The 17,305-nt window shown below is 41.3% G+C and overlaps 1 protein-coding gene across 1 annotated transcript in view; it reads left to right on the top strand.

The window, feature by feature from the left end:
* elfn1 (extracellular leucine rich repeat and fibronectin type III domain containing 1) overlaps positions 1-16,934 on the top strand; it is a 75,626-nt gene extending 58,692 nt beyond the window's left edge. Inside the window, exon 3 of the mRNA XM_023957446.1 lies at positions 11,736-16,934. Within this exon, the coding sequence (XP_023813214.1) occupies positions 12,096-14,462 (2,367 nt within the window). The 5' untranslated portion in view covers positions 11,736-12,095 and the 3' untranslated portion in view covers positions 14,463-16,934. The remainder of the gene's footprint in view (positions 1-11,735) is intronic.
* Positions 16,935-17,305: the final 371 nt, after the last annotated feature.

Here is a 17,305-nt window from a genome sequence, read left to right as displayed (position 1 = left end):
TGGTGATGGGTTGTAGAGCAACAGGTGCCGGCATCTAAATCACAAATAATCTTTGTTTTTTAAACACAATTGTTTCAATTCTGAGCTTAATTTTCTAAATATATGTCCTCCATCATTAGAAGAATGCCATAAAAACACATTTTTCATTGGAGTGGGTCCTGAAACAATTTTGTTTTGTTTTTTTCCTGCAATTTTTTTGTGGTATTTCATTGCTTTACTGTAATTACATGTTTTTCCTTATAACTTATCTCTGTAAGAGGTGTCACCCGCCATAGAGCTTCTAGTTTGTAATGAGATTTCTTTGCTCAGCTTAAATCATAGAAGGCCGTAAGTCGGCTGAAGGATCTTGATACACTATAGAACAATAGTGAAAGATTCAGGGAATTTACAAGAGAAGGCAGGCCAGCAAGTCATTTAAAGTTTTACCAAGTCACCTGTGTGGAATACTAAGTGATGAGGGAGCAAAAGTAGATGAAGAGGTGGTTTTAAGTCTAAAGTACCAGAGGATACACGTACATCAGCCAAACCTCTGCACTTAAGGTTTTAATCATCTGAGAAACTACTGTTTTTTGACATTTAGCACTAAACTTTCATCAGCATTAATTAACATCAATCGACACTTCAGCATTACTTTCTTTTTCCAGTGCTAAATTTGAAGCTGCTTAGCAGGGAATAGCGCTAATTGGCAACAGTATGATTATTTATAAAATGTTCATGTCTGCAAAACATTCAGAAGCTTGCAAGGCTGGATTAAAGGAAATTATCAAGAGTAAAAGTTTAGCCATATTCCCGCTTTTTCTTTTGACTTTACTGCTTGGGGTATCGCAAACTTCAATTGAAAGTCAGCTGGAAAATTCTGCCTTAAGGCAGGGGATTTTAATAGTTTTCAACGGCTTGCTTTAATCAAACCAGAATTGATTTTTCTTTTTTTTTATGTGCACAAATAACATCAAAGAGTGTTTACATTTGTTATATTCTGCAAATAAATTTATCTTGTTAAAAAATTTTAGTTTGGAAACAGCATGTTTTTCATTGAAAGTAAAAGATCCAGGCAAAATTCAACAGTGGCCAATAAAATGCCAAAGGAGGACAAGTAAAGAAAAGATTCTTAAAGACCCACTCCGATGAAAAGTGTCCTTTTGGTGTTTATGATCAATTTCTTGTGGCATTGAATTAGTTTGATTTGCAAGGAAATAAAATAATTTTGCTGACCTATAGGAAATCCACCACAACACTGACTTTTCAACCAGCATTACCTTGAAACCTTTCCCAGTGCAAGATAAGATAAGATATATGACTCCCATTATTCCCATTTCATCACAAAGTCATTCCTCAAGGCCCTGCATTTTCCTTTTCCAAGACAATCCTTTCCCAAAATTATTTTGGATGAAGTGGAAGTTTCTTCTGACTCTATCACTTAAAATGCGTTGTAGAGCTTTAATTAAATCATGTAAAATGAAAAAAAAAAGAACAGTGAATGTGTTTAGAGATAGTAATTTCTCACCTACAAACAAAAAATAACTATATTTACTTGCAACTCATAGAAACAAACAATTCTTCACGATGGAACCCCAAGAAGTAGGTCTTTAATCGACCCATCAATTATTTTCCAAACATTATTCCCATAATAATTAATAAATGAGGTTAATGTCCTCTTTTGTAACTTCAAACTGCATGACCCCCTTTTTTTCTCTAGACCCACTTCGGTCTAGTTCCTCTATGAATGCTGCATTTCTGTCCCCAAGAGTAGCCGCTCCATTTTAACTCAATTTGTTCTCGTATTCTAAGTCCCCCATTTTTTACTTCTTTTTTTTACCCCTCCAAGTCTCGGAAATGCTCGCATTTCAAAGGACGTTAAATGAAGAGCATTTATTGGTTTGGATTAGGAGGATCGTCTGAGAAGAAGGCAGCTCAACAATCTCAAAGCACAACCCAACAGAGGTGCTTTAACCTGCTCAGAAATCTTTTGATTAAAGTAGTTATTTAAAACTGTCTTGTTTTGAATCTAAGTGCCTCAATTTGGACAACTTCACTCAATAAAGGGGAGTGACTGACAGACAACACTGAACTCTTTGTTGGGAAAAATGGGCAACATTTTTTGATCCGCTTTTTTCCCTGTGGCCTTCTGGAGAGTCAGTCAACAATTGCCTTGAAGCACTGGCTCTGTCAGTGGAGCAGCACCCCTGAGAATATGAGCCATAGAAGCCACTCTTTAAGTTTTTGTGCAAAGAGACAAGCCATTGATAAACATTTTTCTGTACTCAACTTTACGAGAAGTTCTACTTATTTTGTTCCCAAGGAAAATTTAGCAAGTTTCTCCAAAATGCTTAAGATAGGAGTTTTCATGTTTGAAAGTTGGAAAGGGCTCAATGAAACCTCCAAAATATGTTTTAATCCTTGTTTTAAGAGAATGGTTTTAAAAGTTTAGCCGCAACAAAGGAAAAACTATAATTGCCCAACTCATAAAGCATAAATGGAAAACAGTCCATGCAGGGGCTGTCTGCGCCTGATAGGGGTGTGCACCCAGCTCCGATGCCTTAGGTGTTCTGGACGGCTCCGCAGAGGCCCAGCACTGGACCGTACAGATTGCTGCCGTTATTGAAAGAGTTTCTGTTGTGGAAAAAAAGACCTAAGCTTTCACATGGCAACACGTACAAAGACTGCCCTAGGCTAACTTTGAGATCTGACTTTACAGTATGGTGTGATTTGCATGAAAGTGAAACTCTTGAAAATTAATTTTAATGTAGCTGGCTGCTGTGTTTATCCCACAACAACTTAACACTGCAGGCGTTGTTTTTGTTGGCACTTGCTCTGAATTCACTGGGACCCAAGTGCAAAAACAGTTCTTTCAATAATTAATTGCAAGCCATTATGACCAGCAAAAAAAGGGCCTTTTCTGTAAGCCATCTTTAGTATGGATAAGAAAGACAATTCTAATTTGGTTGGACCTTTCAGGCCAAGCTTAAGTTTCCATTTAATGGCTAAAAGCATCTTACACCGATGTCACGCTGTGAGTGAGCAGAGGCCAGGTCAGATGGGCCCAGTCTCTGCCGTGTGGTATTTGCAATAAAGGTCATAGACGGAAAACTAAGAAGACCGTTTTCTCCTCTTAAAGATCTCTCGCCTGTATGGATATTCTGCAGAGCGGTATTTTTTTCATATTCATTTCATGGAACATTTGATTTGGAACCTCTTTCCTCCCAGGGCTTTGAGACTGTTCTTTTCTTTAGTGCTCCTCTGCCACTGCTCTTTTGTAATCATGAAGGTGGTTTTGTAATGACAGCCTTTGGCATTCTGTTGCAGTGCTCAACACAGCATTTATTCCTCGCACTTTATCTATGCTTTAAAGGCTGACCAGAGCTTTTACTTGATTATCTAAGCTTTGTTGCAGATCATTTATTCGCGCAGTGTGCACCAAGGAGAACTGCACTTCTGTCCATCAAAACAACTTCTTGTTTACATTTCTAAACTACATTTTGTTGCACTTTGATTTGAACAAGTATGTGCGTTCACGAAGGCCATAGCTGCACGGTTTTGAACCGGATTAACCCTGATCAAAACTGAGAAATGAATTATTAGTTTTTCCAAAACATACATACTTTTATAAACTAAATATTAACAGTGGGTAGCTTAGAAGCTGTTTGAGTTGTCAATATACACATCAGTTTCCCTGTTTATAATGGATGTACAGAGTAATGAGCACGAAAACGGCTCTATAAGTCTGAATGGGCAAATAATCTCACCCTCAAGGCAAACTAAGATCTATGTGAAGCATGCAAAGCCTGAAATTATAAAACCCATGTTCAAGAGTAATTTTATCAGCATATGGCATTATCCCTGTTTTTTGTTGGCTATGATTCAGAGCTGAATGACTGGAAGTGGATAACATGCACTAGAATGGCCACGCATTTCTTTCTTTTCTTTTCTCTTTTTTTTTATTTTTTACTCCAAAAATGTTCTTTGCTATTCAGCAACAATAAAAAAAACAAATACCAGGTCGGGCAACATCCATATGACAAATGATAAAAGTAAAAAACTTGTGTGCCATACAAACATAACTGTCCAAATTCAAAAAGTGTGGGCGTGAAAAATCTCTGTCATTGTCTTCATCTGTTTGCTGACCACAGAGCTGTTGGTGGTCAGAGGTTGATCCTGCTAATGAACAAACAAGGACTGCAAATTGAGGATTAGACTCCAAGGCAGAAACAAACACTGCCTTATCTGAGACAGAGTCGGGCAAAACCACAACACGAGTGAGACTGTAATGTGCTAAACTCACACAAAGGTCATATGACAGCAGGAGTGGTCTTTAGATTCTCTGTGGCAACTCTAGTTTCCATTTGAAGTATATTCTCTCTGCCATCAACTGTCACATTTATTCTCCTCTAGCAGTGTGATTACCCCTGTTGTGAGTCAGGTCCTAATATCAAATTAACATCTTCTTATGTTTACCTAAGATTTTCTCACAGTAAAGAGACTTCATGTAAGTTCCTTAACGAGTCATGGTCTGTTTAATCTATTTTTATTCATATATTAAATCTCTATTTGTTGCACTAAACCATTAAACATTATAAACCTTTCAGAGTATGGCTGCTTCTGAAAGATCTTATTTAAAAATGAAAGGTTCGCTGTCAATGATCTCAACATTGAAACCAGTCAGTACGCTGTGGTCTTTTATTTTGAAAAGCTTTGAGGTAAAACATCCTTCTATTTTTTTTTTTTTTTTTTTTTTTTTTTTTTTTTAACTTGTCCTGTCCAACAGCTAGGCAGACAGATGAGAGCTGAGGGCCTCTTGGGTTGGACATATTTTACTTTAACAAGAGGGGTTATTAATCTTCAGACAAACCAAAGGTATGTCTGAATAAACCCCTTTTGTAATTGAGGCCAAACTTTATTAATTTCAAACATGTCTGAAAATCTTTGGTGTTGGACCGGACGGAAAAGGAAAGAGGGGAAGAAGAGAGAGGGACGTTAGAGAGAGGGGGGGTAGGGGGTGATAATAGGAGGGGAAGGGGGATAAGACCATGAAGCAGCATAAAGCAACAAGTTTACTGGTTGTTAATCATTATGGTAAGGTTCAAATGTAAAAAAAAACAAACAAAAAAAAAAAAAAGGGCGGAGCCTGTCCACACACACACTCAAATGTTATAAACACACCTGTTAGTTGCAAAAATGTCCACCTGTCGACATGTACACAAAACAGATAGTGTTCACACGCATACTTATGCCTTAAAACCAACTAGTGTGAAATATTTCAGTCATTCAGTCTGTTGAGCTAACACCTGTGCTCAGGTGAGTGTTTATGTTCTTCTAAAATGGATGGTGGAACGTGAAAAGAAGGAGGGAGAGTGCCCAGCCATCCCCACCCCAAGACCCCACACGGGAACCGGCAGGGAACAACCGCCGCCCGGGCGACCAAGCCCGCCACCCAGGCCAGGGCCAGCAGGGCCGCCGCAAGGCCCCCAGAGCCAGAGAGCAGGGAGGCACGGAGGGAAAGAGGGCGCCGCCCCAGCCCAACCAGGAGAGCAGCCCCCCCACCGCGCCGGGAGAACCCAACGCAGGGCCCCACCGGAGAAGGACGCCCACAGCCCCAGACGAGCACCCCACCACCACCCAGGAGTTCCGGGCATCCCCCCGCCCCAACCCCAGGTACGAGCCAGGACCCCCCAAGGGAGACCCACTCCGCACTCCAGGCAGCCATCCGCCCGGCCCACGGTTGGTCCAGGGAGGAGCAAGGCAGGGGCCCGCCGCCCCCGCCCAGAAGGGGGGAACCCCGGGGAAAAAAGAGGGCCCACAAGGGGTGTTGTAAATATGGCCCGACCAGGCTCGGCCACAGTTGGAAATTTGGCGGGGCCCAGCACTCAGGAGCAAGGACCAGAACCCACCCCCCAGGGACACGAACACCCCCGGCTCAGATGTAATGTGAACCCCCCCACCGCGCGGAGAGAGCACCGCCGGGCCCAGGAAGCCGGCACCCCGGGGACACAGCCGCCGTTGCAAAGGGGCCCGTACCCCCCACCAGGGAAGAGGCAGGGGACAGATGGTCCTAGGTCCCACCTTCCTTGCAAAATGTGTGTGCGTGTGTGTGTGTTTGAGAGAGTGTGTGTGTGCATGTGTGTGTGTTTATGTTGGGATGTGTATATTGAGGGGGGAGGGGTGTGTGTACTAAGGGGGGTGCGGTTAAAATTGGCGGGTAGGGCACTAAGGGGACGTCTCCTGATTACTCACAGTGACGTCCCCTCACCCTCCCCACCAAGGGGCCCTAAATGTCTAAGGTGCGGTTAAAATTGGCGGGTAGGGTGCTAGGAGGACATCCGCTGCTTGCTGGCAGTGATGTCCAAGCACCCCCCCTACCAAGGGCCCTGCATGTCTAAGGTGCAAATAAAACCGAAAGAGGGGGGGCCCACTCCATACGGCAACCACAGGAGGGGGGTCACTGCCTAGTAAACCCCCCCCCCAAGGCTCATCGCAGGCTAAGCCCCCCACCCCCTCACCCTATTATGAGGTTATATGAGGAAGGGGGTAAGTTGGGGACAGATGATAGACTGTCCCCCGGTGGTCAAACAGCCGTCCCCCGCCCCCCCCCAGCAAGGGGGCCAGGCCCACCCAGCCCCGGGGCCCCACCCCCGGAGGCGCAGACACCCCAGGCCCAGCACCACCACCCCCACACAGAGAGAGGGGAGCCAGAAAGCGCCGGCCCCCTCCGGAGCAAGCCCAGGCCCCCACCCCCAAACGCCGGCCCTAGAAGAGCTCTGGTCAGGCCTCGACGGGACCGAGGCAGCCAACCGGCCGGGGAAACCGCCGATGGCCTCAGCGGAGACCCCGACCCGTCAACCCCCCCTGCCCCGTACCAATAGTGCCCCCCCCCCCCTCCCCCAGAATGCCCCCCCACAGGACAGGGCCGACAAGACCCCCACCCCACCCCACCCCCAGACCCCGCAGCCGAAGCGGATGACACCCAGAGCGACCGGGGGCCCCAAGAGGGTTGTCCCGTCCCGCCCCAGAGCCAGGGAAGGGCCGATCCCAGCCCCAGGTGTAGACGGGAAGCCCATCCAGCGCCGCTGGGCCCCCCCCCTGAGCAGCGCCCCCCGCCAACCCCCCCCAGCACAGGCAAAGGGACCACCCCCCCAAGCCAAGCCAGACCACCACCCCACCCCCCCACCACGCACCCCCACACCCAAGCCCAGAGGACCACGCAGCGCCCCAGGCCGCCCCACCCAGGCGCCGGACCCGACCCCCCGACCAACGGAGCCCCCACCACCCCCGGCCAGGCACCGGAGGCCCCGACCCCCACCCCGGCCCACGGCAGAAGGGCAAGGAGCAGCGACGACCATGCCCCCCCCACCCCCTAAGTCACGGAGTTAGCTATGGGAGACCAGAGAGACCGAATTCTTTCAAAGTTAGTTGAACTTTGGGCTGACATTTTTTCCAAGCTGATATGATCAAGCAGCAGATTTCTGTGTTGACTTATATTTATATTTTTTTTGCTTTTCCAATTTATTAAAATAGTTTTTTTAGCAATGCAAAGAGTTATGAAAATGATAGAGCCTAATCCTCCTTCTACATCGATGGCACTCATGTCACCAAGCACACAAAGTGACGGTGAAGCTGTGATTGAAACCTTAAGCCAGACTGATAGATCGGCACATACCTGCTGCCAGAGAGCCTGGACAGGCGTGCAGAACCATAGTGCATGCATGTAATTGTCGGGTAGATTACTGTCACAGTGCTGACAAATGTCTGAGTTACTGAGACCCATCTTGAACATCCTCTGTCCAGTGTAGTAAATTCTGTGAAGAGTTTTGAAATGGATTAGCTGCAGATTTGGATTTTTTGTCATTTTGAAGGTGTTTAGACAAAGTTCTGACCAAAAACTTTCATCTGTGCTGATGCTCAAATCCGCATCCCATTTTGTTGTCGGAAGTGAAATATTGTTATCTAAATTACATAAAAGTTTGTATATTTTGGAGAGAGTTTTATTCATTGAGAAATTGATCAGAGTCGTAACTACATCTGGTAGCTCTAAATCGTTGTCTCTGTATTTAAACTTTTTAGTAATAATTGATTTAAGTTGCTGATATTCCAAGAAGTTATATATTCCATGTTTGTCTTGAAGTTCCTGGGGAGTTATGAATCTTCTATCAATAATTATGTGCTCTAGTTGTTTTATGCCCCCTGCTTGCCAAGCTGGGAAGTGGATAATTTTTTTGTTTATGAGGATGTCTGGGTTGTTCCAGATGGGTGTCATTTTGCACGGTTGAATTGATGATTTTGATATTTTGAGAAATTCCCACCAGGCTGTTAAAGTGGCATTTATATTAATACTTTTGAAACAATCCTGTTTTTTAACTATTTGACTAATAAATGGAAGATCTGACAGGTTGATCTTTCCACATAACGCCTGTTCCAAGTCTAACCATGAGTTGGTTTCGGGATTATTTTTTAACCATTTTAAGATGTATTGTAATCTATTTGCAAGAAAGTAATTGTGGAAGTTAGGTAATTCTAATCCTCCACAGCTTTTTGCAGATTTTAAAGTTTTTAGACTAATTCTTGCAGGTTTATTGTTCCATAGAAAGCTTGATATGGATGAGTCTAATGTTTTGAACCATTTTAATGGCGGTTGTGTGGGAATCATTGAGAAGAGATAATTAACTTTGGGTAAGATTTTCATTTTAACCGTGGCTACCTTGCCCATAAGGGACAAAGGCAGGTTGGTCCAGCGTGTTAGATCGTCCTGTATGTTTTTCAGTAATGGGGTGTAGTTTAGCAGCACCAGTTCTGATATTTTGGGGGAAAAATAAATACCTAGATATTTTATATTGCCTGATTTAACTGGTATTGTGAGTCCTTGCTCCGCATTACTGTTCAGTGGTAATAAAACAGATTTATTCCAATTAATGGAATAGTCTGATATAGAAGAGAATTCATTAATGATTGTTGCCGTTTCATTTACAGAATGTATATTACTTAAAAACAGTAATATGTCATCTGCATAGAGACTAATTTTATGATGGCTGTGTTTGGTTTTAATTCCTTTAATACTCTCGTTCTGTCTTATTGCTGCAGCTAGAGGCTCGATAAATATTGCAAAAAGAGAGGGGGAGAGTGGGCAACCCTGTCTAGTTCCTCTTCCAAGAAAAAACCTGTTGGAAGTCTGTTTATTAGTTCTAACTGATGCATTGGGGTTGTGATATAATATTTTGATCCAATTGATGAATGATTCTCCAAACCCAAACTTATGGAGGGCAGCAATGAGGAACTTCCAATTTACTCTATCAAAGGCTTTTTCAGCATCCAGTGATAGTATAGTCATTTCCTGGTTTTTGATGGTGGCAAAGTCTATTATGTTAACGAGTCTGCGGACATTGTCATCCGAGTGTCTGCCTTTGATGAATCCAGTTTGATCAAAGTCAATTATGTGAGGAGTGACTTTTTCTATTCTCTGTGCTAGTGCTTTGCAGATAATTTTTACATCTGCATTAATTAAAGAAATGGGGCGATAGCTTGAAGGACTCGTGGGGTCTTTGTCTGGTTTTAGAAGAAGGATAATGTTGGCAGAGTTCATGTTAGGTGGTAGAGATTGGCTTTCATTGATAAATTTTACCGTTTTATAAAACGTTGGTGCCAGTTGTTCCCAGAATTCCTTATAAAACTCTGCAGGAAAGCCGTCAGGTCCTGGTGCTTTACCATTAGGCATAAGTAACAGAGCTTCATGAAGCTCAGACAACGAGAGCGGAGAGTCTAAATTTGTGATTTGATCTTCGTTTAACTTGGGCAGGTTTATATTGTTGAGAAATGAGTTGATGCTTTGTTCTGATGGATTGATCTGTGGAGTGTATAAGTTTTGATAAAAGTCTTTAAACGCATTATTAATTTTTACCGGGTCATGGGTGACATTCCCTGTTTGGTCCATAATCGAAGTGATTGTTGATTTTTCTTTATTAATTTTAAGCTGATTAGCTAGAAATTTGCCAGATTTATTTGAGTTTTCATATCTTTCCAGTCGAAGCCTTTGTATCTGGAATTGTGTTTGTTTATTGATGATGTCATTTAACTGCAGCTTTAAATTTTTCATGTCGCCCAGTATGTGTTCCTGTGCAGAAGCAGCATAAGCAGTCTCCAGAGTTTTTATTTTATTTCCTAATTCTAATAAATCTGCTTTCTCCTTGCGTTTTTTATGCGTTGAATAAGAGATGATTTTCCCTCTCATGACTGCTTTTGCTGCTTCCCAAAGAATACTTGGTGATATTTCAGAAGTATCGTTGAATTCTAAGAAGGTTGCCCACTCTTTTTTAAAGAATTCAATAAATTCCTGGTCTTTTAACAGAGACGTATTAAACCTCCAGGTTGAACCCGAGGGTCTGGGTACTTCCCTTGAAATAGTAACAGAAACTGGTGCATGGTCACTGATAATAATTGGATGAATGTTGGAACTTTTAATTTCTTTCAAAAGGGAGTTACTGACTAATAAATAATCTAAACGAGATTGTGAATGGTGAACTGGAGAAAAAAAGGTGAACCCCTTAGTGCTTGGATGACATGAGCGCCAAGCGTCGCAGAGACCCAGATCATTCATGTAAAACATCCTTCTAGCATTAGAACAAAATGTCTTTTCTGTAAACATATCCACACAGTATTTACGTGAAGGCGCCTCTTTGGTGCATATCAAATTTATTTGCCAGATTGAAATGTCTTGTTATTCTTAACAACTGTCCAATGGCATACCATGGGCACCAAGCAGTAATTTCCAACCTCTCTCTATAGCAACACTTGAGTCGTGAAGTTTAAAACTATGTGGACTGTTATACAGTACAGACCAAAAGTTTGGACACACCTTCCCATGTATATATCATGTTAGGAATCAGGAAATTTGCATTGGAGCACAAATCTCCCCACAGCAACTTCCTTAAAGCAAAAATAAAGCATGTTAGTCAAATTTAAACACCACATAGTGATGTATAATCCACGGCTGCAGAAGATAGTCTGTTTTTTGTAGTGCAGTAATAATACCAAATAAAAATAAGTTGGAGTTGTAATGGGCTAAATTGTAGATTTAATAGTTTATTTATTTATTATTATTTGCAGCTTGTTAGTTTCTTGTAAGAACATTCAGTGATCTCTTTTGAGATAACTTGAAAAGAACAGACAAGAGCAGGTCTACATCACAGTTGGATGCTTTTCTATATACACCAATTTATCTTTTAATACTGCTGTAGTGGTTTTTATCACATAAACCACACTAAATAGTTTCAGTTTGCACTTTTTCACCATTTTGTAACCTTTTTTTGTCTCTTTCCCTTACATTCTATAGAATTTCTGCTTTATTGATGCTGTGCAATGAACACAAATTGTTTCCTTTTATAGAAAGAGGATGCTAAATATATTAATCTGACTGTCACTTAGCAAGATGCGGTACATGTGATTTTAATGCTGTTTCTCAACATTGTTCTCTCCTCTGGAAGTCTTCAGGTTAATGATGTGAAAACAAAGAGCCTCCTTCCCATTACCTGTTCAGTTGTAATTGGCAAGCAGTTTTTTTAAGTACCTAAATACTACTGGGAGTTCACACATCTTTTAAACCGTGAACAACCAACCGGTGAGGCAAAAACGTAAAGGATTTAAAATAAATCCAAATCGGAAAATCTACAATTTCAGCAAAATGTATGTGCTTAAGCTGCATCTAACATCAGCTTTGCGCTTAAGATTGATTTTGTCTTGTTTCTGTGTTTCAGGTTGATCTTCTGTGCACATGAGTCACAGTGAGGAGGGAACTGACAGAATCACCAAGATGATGCTGTTTGATGAGGTCTACTTCTAAAGGGAAAAAAGGCACAAGCTAAAGTGGAAGAATCTGTTTTTGAACATTGCCACAAGTCTCAATGAAACAAACCAAGAAGAGATACCCCACATTTATCTGTTGATGCTTCAGGACTATATACATCCTCAATCATCCATCAATGCAGCAGCGACAAATAAAAGGACTGTTTCTGGCCCTGAGAGCAGCTGAACATCCAGCTGATTTTTTGACAAGGACCCTTAAAAGGTTTTGAAACAGTGGCATTGCCCTCCTTTGACACTTTTTGGCCCTGCACATGACTTTCAAAGACGCACCGATGGCCTGCAGCTCAGGCATGGTGATGAGTGCCTTGTTTTGGTCTGTAACTATTGTATATCTGACTCATGTTGGGAGAGTGAATGGAGACTGCTGGTTAATCGAGGGAGAAAAGGGCTTTGTCTGGCTTGCAATTTGTAGCCAAAACCAACCACCATTTGAGGCCATCCCACAGCATATCAACAGCACCATCGTAGACCTTCGTCTTAACGAAAACAAAATAAAAAGTATCCATTATTCTGCCCTTAGCCGCTTTGCCAACTTAACCTACCTGAACTTGACCAAGAATGAAATTTCCTACATAGAGGATGGGGCCTTCTCTGCTCAGTTTAACCTACAAGTACTTCAAATGGGCTTCAACAAGCTACGGAACCTGACAGAGGGGATTCTCCGGGGTCTGGGAAAGCTGCAGTACCTCTACCTCCAGGCAAACCTGATTGAGACTGTGACACCTAATGCCTTTTGGGAGTGCCCAAACATCGAGAACATCGATCTCTCCATGAATCGCATCCAGCAGTTGGATGGGTCCACCTTTACCAGTTTAACTAAACTAACCACCTGTGAGCTGTACACCAACCCTTTCAACTGCTCCTGTGAGTTACTGGGATTTGTGAAATGGCTCTCAATTTTCCCAAACCGTACCAACGAGCGAATGGTGTGCGACTCCCCACCTGGCGTCTCAGGATACAGTTTACTGAGCCAGAATCCCAACAACCCAACGTACCGAAATGCCCTCCACATGCTGAAAACTGTGTGTACCGATGACTATGTGACACCATTCATCTCTATTTCTATCGAGTCCACAACAATGCCACCCGACTCAACGCTTTGTGGGATGGATGAATGTCCGTCAGGCACCGAACCAGAGGACATTACTGTTAGTACCACGGAAAACGAGGTGCAAGGAAAACTTAAGATGGAACTGAAGGAAATAACAAAAGCAGGGGCAACAATTACTATTCAGATTCCTGATCCATACAAAAAGATGTACATCCTGGCTCTGTACAACAACAGCTTTTTCACAGATATTCAAAACCTGAAAGACAAAAAGGAGGACATTGAGCTAAAAAACCTGAAACCACACATAAACTACACATACTGCATCGTTTCAATACGCAATTCTCTAAGACACAATCACACCTGCCTAATTGTTTCTACAAACCCTCGGAATGGAAAAGAAAGAATTGTAAATCCTGCAACTGCTACTCACTACATTATGACAATTTTAGGTTGCCTCTTTAGTATGGTCATTTTTCTTGGGGTTGTTTATTACTGCCTGCGAAGAAAGCGCCAGCAAGAAGAAAAGCACAAAAAAGAAGGCAGCCTAAAGAAAAATATAATGGAACTAAAGTATGGTCAAGAACTGGAAGGTGGGACTATTTCTCGAATGTCGCAAAAGCAGTTATTGGCCGGGGAAAGCATGGGAAGAATGCCATACTTACCATCTACTGGTGAAATGGAGCAGTATAAATTCCAGGAGATAAGTGAGACTCCGAAAATGATCAAGGGAAACTACATGGATGTCAGAAGTATGGATCACCACGAGCGTAGAGAGTGTGATCTGGGAATGGCCGGGAACAGTCAAGGATCAGTAGCTGAAATTTCAACAATTGCAAAAGAGGTAGATAAAGTCAATCAGATCATTAACAACTGCATAGATGCCCTTAAGTCTGAATCCACTTCATTTCAGGGGGTTAAATCTGGAGCTGTGTCTACCGCAGAACCTCAACTTGTCCTAATATCAGAGCACCCTCAGAATAAATCTGGTCTTTTATCCCCAGTTTATAAAGATAGCTACCACCACTCTCTGCAGAGGCATCGAAGTTCCGATGTCTCTCCTAAGAGACCCAGCACTGCCACAGGAGGACCCATGAGAAGTCCAAGGCCTTATCGCTCTGAATCCAAGTACATAGAAAAAGCTTCCCCAACTGGAGAGACCATCCTCACTGTAACACCAGCTGCTGCCATCCTCAGGGCTGAGGCAGAGAAGATCCGCCAGTACGGTGAGCACAGGCACTCATACCCCGATGCTCAGATAGAAGAACTGGAAGGCCCCGACAGCCACAAGTTATTGGATCCTCTCACTCACTCCCGCTCCAGAGACTTAGCATTTTCCCAAATGCCGTCTCAGTATCACAATCTAAGCTACTCCTCCAGTCCTGAATACTACTGCAAACCCTCACACAGCATCTGGGAGCGCTTCAGACTCCACCGAAAACGCCATAAAGATGAGGAGTACATGGCTGCTGGCCATGCACTGCGAAAGAAAGTCCAGTTTGCAAAGGACGAGGACCTGCATGACATTTTAGACTACTGGAAAGGAGTTTCAGCTCAAAATAAATCATAACCCATTTAGGTGTTTTTAAAATGGACTTTTATTTTGTTGAAATGACACATGAACCTCATCTCTGACAACTAAATCAGTGGATACTTTCATGTTATAATCAGCTAGTCACTCGCGCGTATCGCATTCTCTCTTGACTGTGAAGAAAATGGGGTGAAGATTCTTTGAATTTTTCACATAGTGTAAAGAATTCACCAGGAGAAATTTGTTGAGAAATAATAATAATAATAATAATATATATATAAATATATGTTATATGGATAATAGGTTTTGGGTATCGCATGGCCAAGTCCTGTGACAGTGGATTTGCTGTTGTGTACAATGGAACTACTCTACGAAGATACTGGCACCTCAATATTTTTTGAGAACTATCTGGACCCATTTCAACAAAACACTTTTTCCCTCCCCCTTGCATATATTTAATTCATAACTATGTACAGATATGGCTTTCTATATTTGAAATGTTTGCTGTGTAAATGGTGAATTGTTAATGGATGAATCAGGTTTATCAAACAGAGCGCTGTTCATATAGGTTATCTTGTTTGTTTGCTGTGGAAGGGCGAGTCTATTTTAAACCTGTCGCAACATTTGTCATTTTAAACCGTCGCCACCTGTTGTGTGTCCTTTTGTTTTGTTAACGGTTTGACACGATTCAAACGGATTCGGTTCTAAGACCCCTGAATCACACTGTGCGTACTTCACCGGATGGATCCTGATGGACTTCCTGCTGACTAAAGTGCAGCATAAATCATGCAGTGGTGAGCATCTGTTCCGACGGTTGCACAAACTGTTTTCTAGAACCAAAGTAGAGAATAACTGAAATGTTTACAAAATCCCTGCAAGATCTGAAGATCACACAAACAAAAAGGGGGACTCACACAGATTTACTTGCATTTTGTTTTTTTCAGACCTTTCCTCACAAGATAGTTTGAAAGTATCCAAACACAGGATATGACATAAAAGCCTACTATTAATCTTGAGTATTTCAAAGGGAAGGCAGCTGTTCTTTGTCAATTGTTGATTTCAGGTACAGCTGTTCTACCCTGCAGGGGAGCCCGATGGATGAATGTATTCAATACATATTCCGATCTGTCTACGGCAGCTTTTATGTACATTTTCAAAAGAAATCATTTATTTCTTGCAATTAACAACTGTGTTTTGTTTTGGTTTTCTTTCTTCCAGTGTATTATATTGCATAATATGTAAACTAATAAATAACAGAAGGTAGTTTGTTATCCAGATGGGCCTTGTCGTTTGCTGAGAGGTTATATGTTATTTTTATCCGCTTAGGCTGTTGAACCTTTTTTGTAAATTATGAAAGCTAAATACACAGATAATTATTAAACATGCTAGAGTTAAAATTGAGAATGTGACACTGAATCTTCTGACTTACTGGCTGTGATTTTGTATATCTTGATATGTTTGTTTGTTTTTGTAACTTTTTTATTTTTTACTCCAACCAGGCTCATGATGTTTCATCACATCTATCTAAATGGAGGCTAAATAGGAAAGAAAAGACTTTTCGATGGCCAAACTGACATGTAGAGTTGTTTTATTCTTTTTTTAGGGTTTTCTCGTAAAATCTATTAAGGTTTTTGGGAAAGACAAACCTTGCAGTCAAAAAGTAAAGAAAGGAAAACACAGGCCGCCATTGTAGAAAAACAGGCTCAATTTATCTCCAATTGTCAACAAGTCTTCATTTTGGAGTTTTCCTTTCAGTAGAGTTAGATTTATTCACATGTAAGCTGTTGGAAAATGGCTTTTTTGTTCAAATGGTTCATGCTTAAACTGAGCTGCTTCAGATAATTCTAAATTTATTACCATTTCCATCTAAACTGAACATAAAGTATACCAGTCACAAAATAAAGTAATAGGGGACTGAGATTTCAAATATATCTATTACAAAGTTCATGAAGATTTTGCTGCAGGTGTAACAAGAAACAATTAGGAATCAATTTTGAAATATTTGTGACATCGTAACATTAAGTCAGACTGTTATGATGCTGTTATTTTCCATTTATGGCAAATCATGAGCCTGTTGTGGATTTTCCATGTAAGCACTTTGTTATTATTTAACTGGGTCGTTTAACTTAATATTTCAACCGCCTTAAGATTTTGGAATTTGTGTAAAAGTGTAAATTTCTTTTTTTTCTTTTTTTTTTATCATATTGTTACTGTCATTCAGACTCCATTTGTTACTTTTATAAATGCATTTCACAGTTTTCTGAGAGCTGTCAGGGTTTAAGTTCATTTAGCTATTTACCGACATGTTTTTATACTGCATATTGTAGCACTTCTGTGTCTAATAAGAGTTTAAATATTGAGAATACCTTTAGAAGAATCAACAGTTGATGTTCAAGTGCATCAAAAACAAACAAGAGCACAATATTGTGTTTTTTATTCATTTCCTAATGCTATGTTATCTGCTTTCGGAAAAAGTACTGTGAAATAAAGTCAAGGGTGCACATAAGATCAGATAAGAGTTAACTTTTTTTCTTTTTTATGAAGTATGATTTGTTTGCATACCTTGTAATTGTTTGAAAAAAAAAACACAATTAGGCCTTGAAAGTTGGCATAAAACCTTTTTTTCTTTTCTTGAAAGAACACGTTCTAACATAAAAGAATGAAATGAAGGTTATCCATGCAAAAAATGCCCATGTATAAATTATGTAAACTGCATTATATTATGTTGAAAATTGATTATCCATGTTAATTGGGAAAAATACTCTATTTTTTGTCTCTATTTTCCTCAAATGAAGCCAGTGGACAAGGAGATTTGTTTGCAATACCACTGAGTGCCACTAGGCCCCCTCAAGAAAAAACCCTCAGTCTCTGATGAAATGAAA

This window comes from Oryzias latipes, chromosome 8, assembly GCF_002234675.1.
Source record: "Oryzias latipes chromosome 8, ASM223467v1".
Taxonomy (NCBI): Eukaryota; Metazoa; Chordata; class Actinopteri; order Beloniformes; family Adrianichthyidae; genus Oryzias; species Oryzias latipes.
This window is presented reverse-complemented; position numbering and strand designations above follow the sequence as displayed.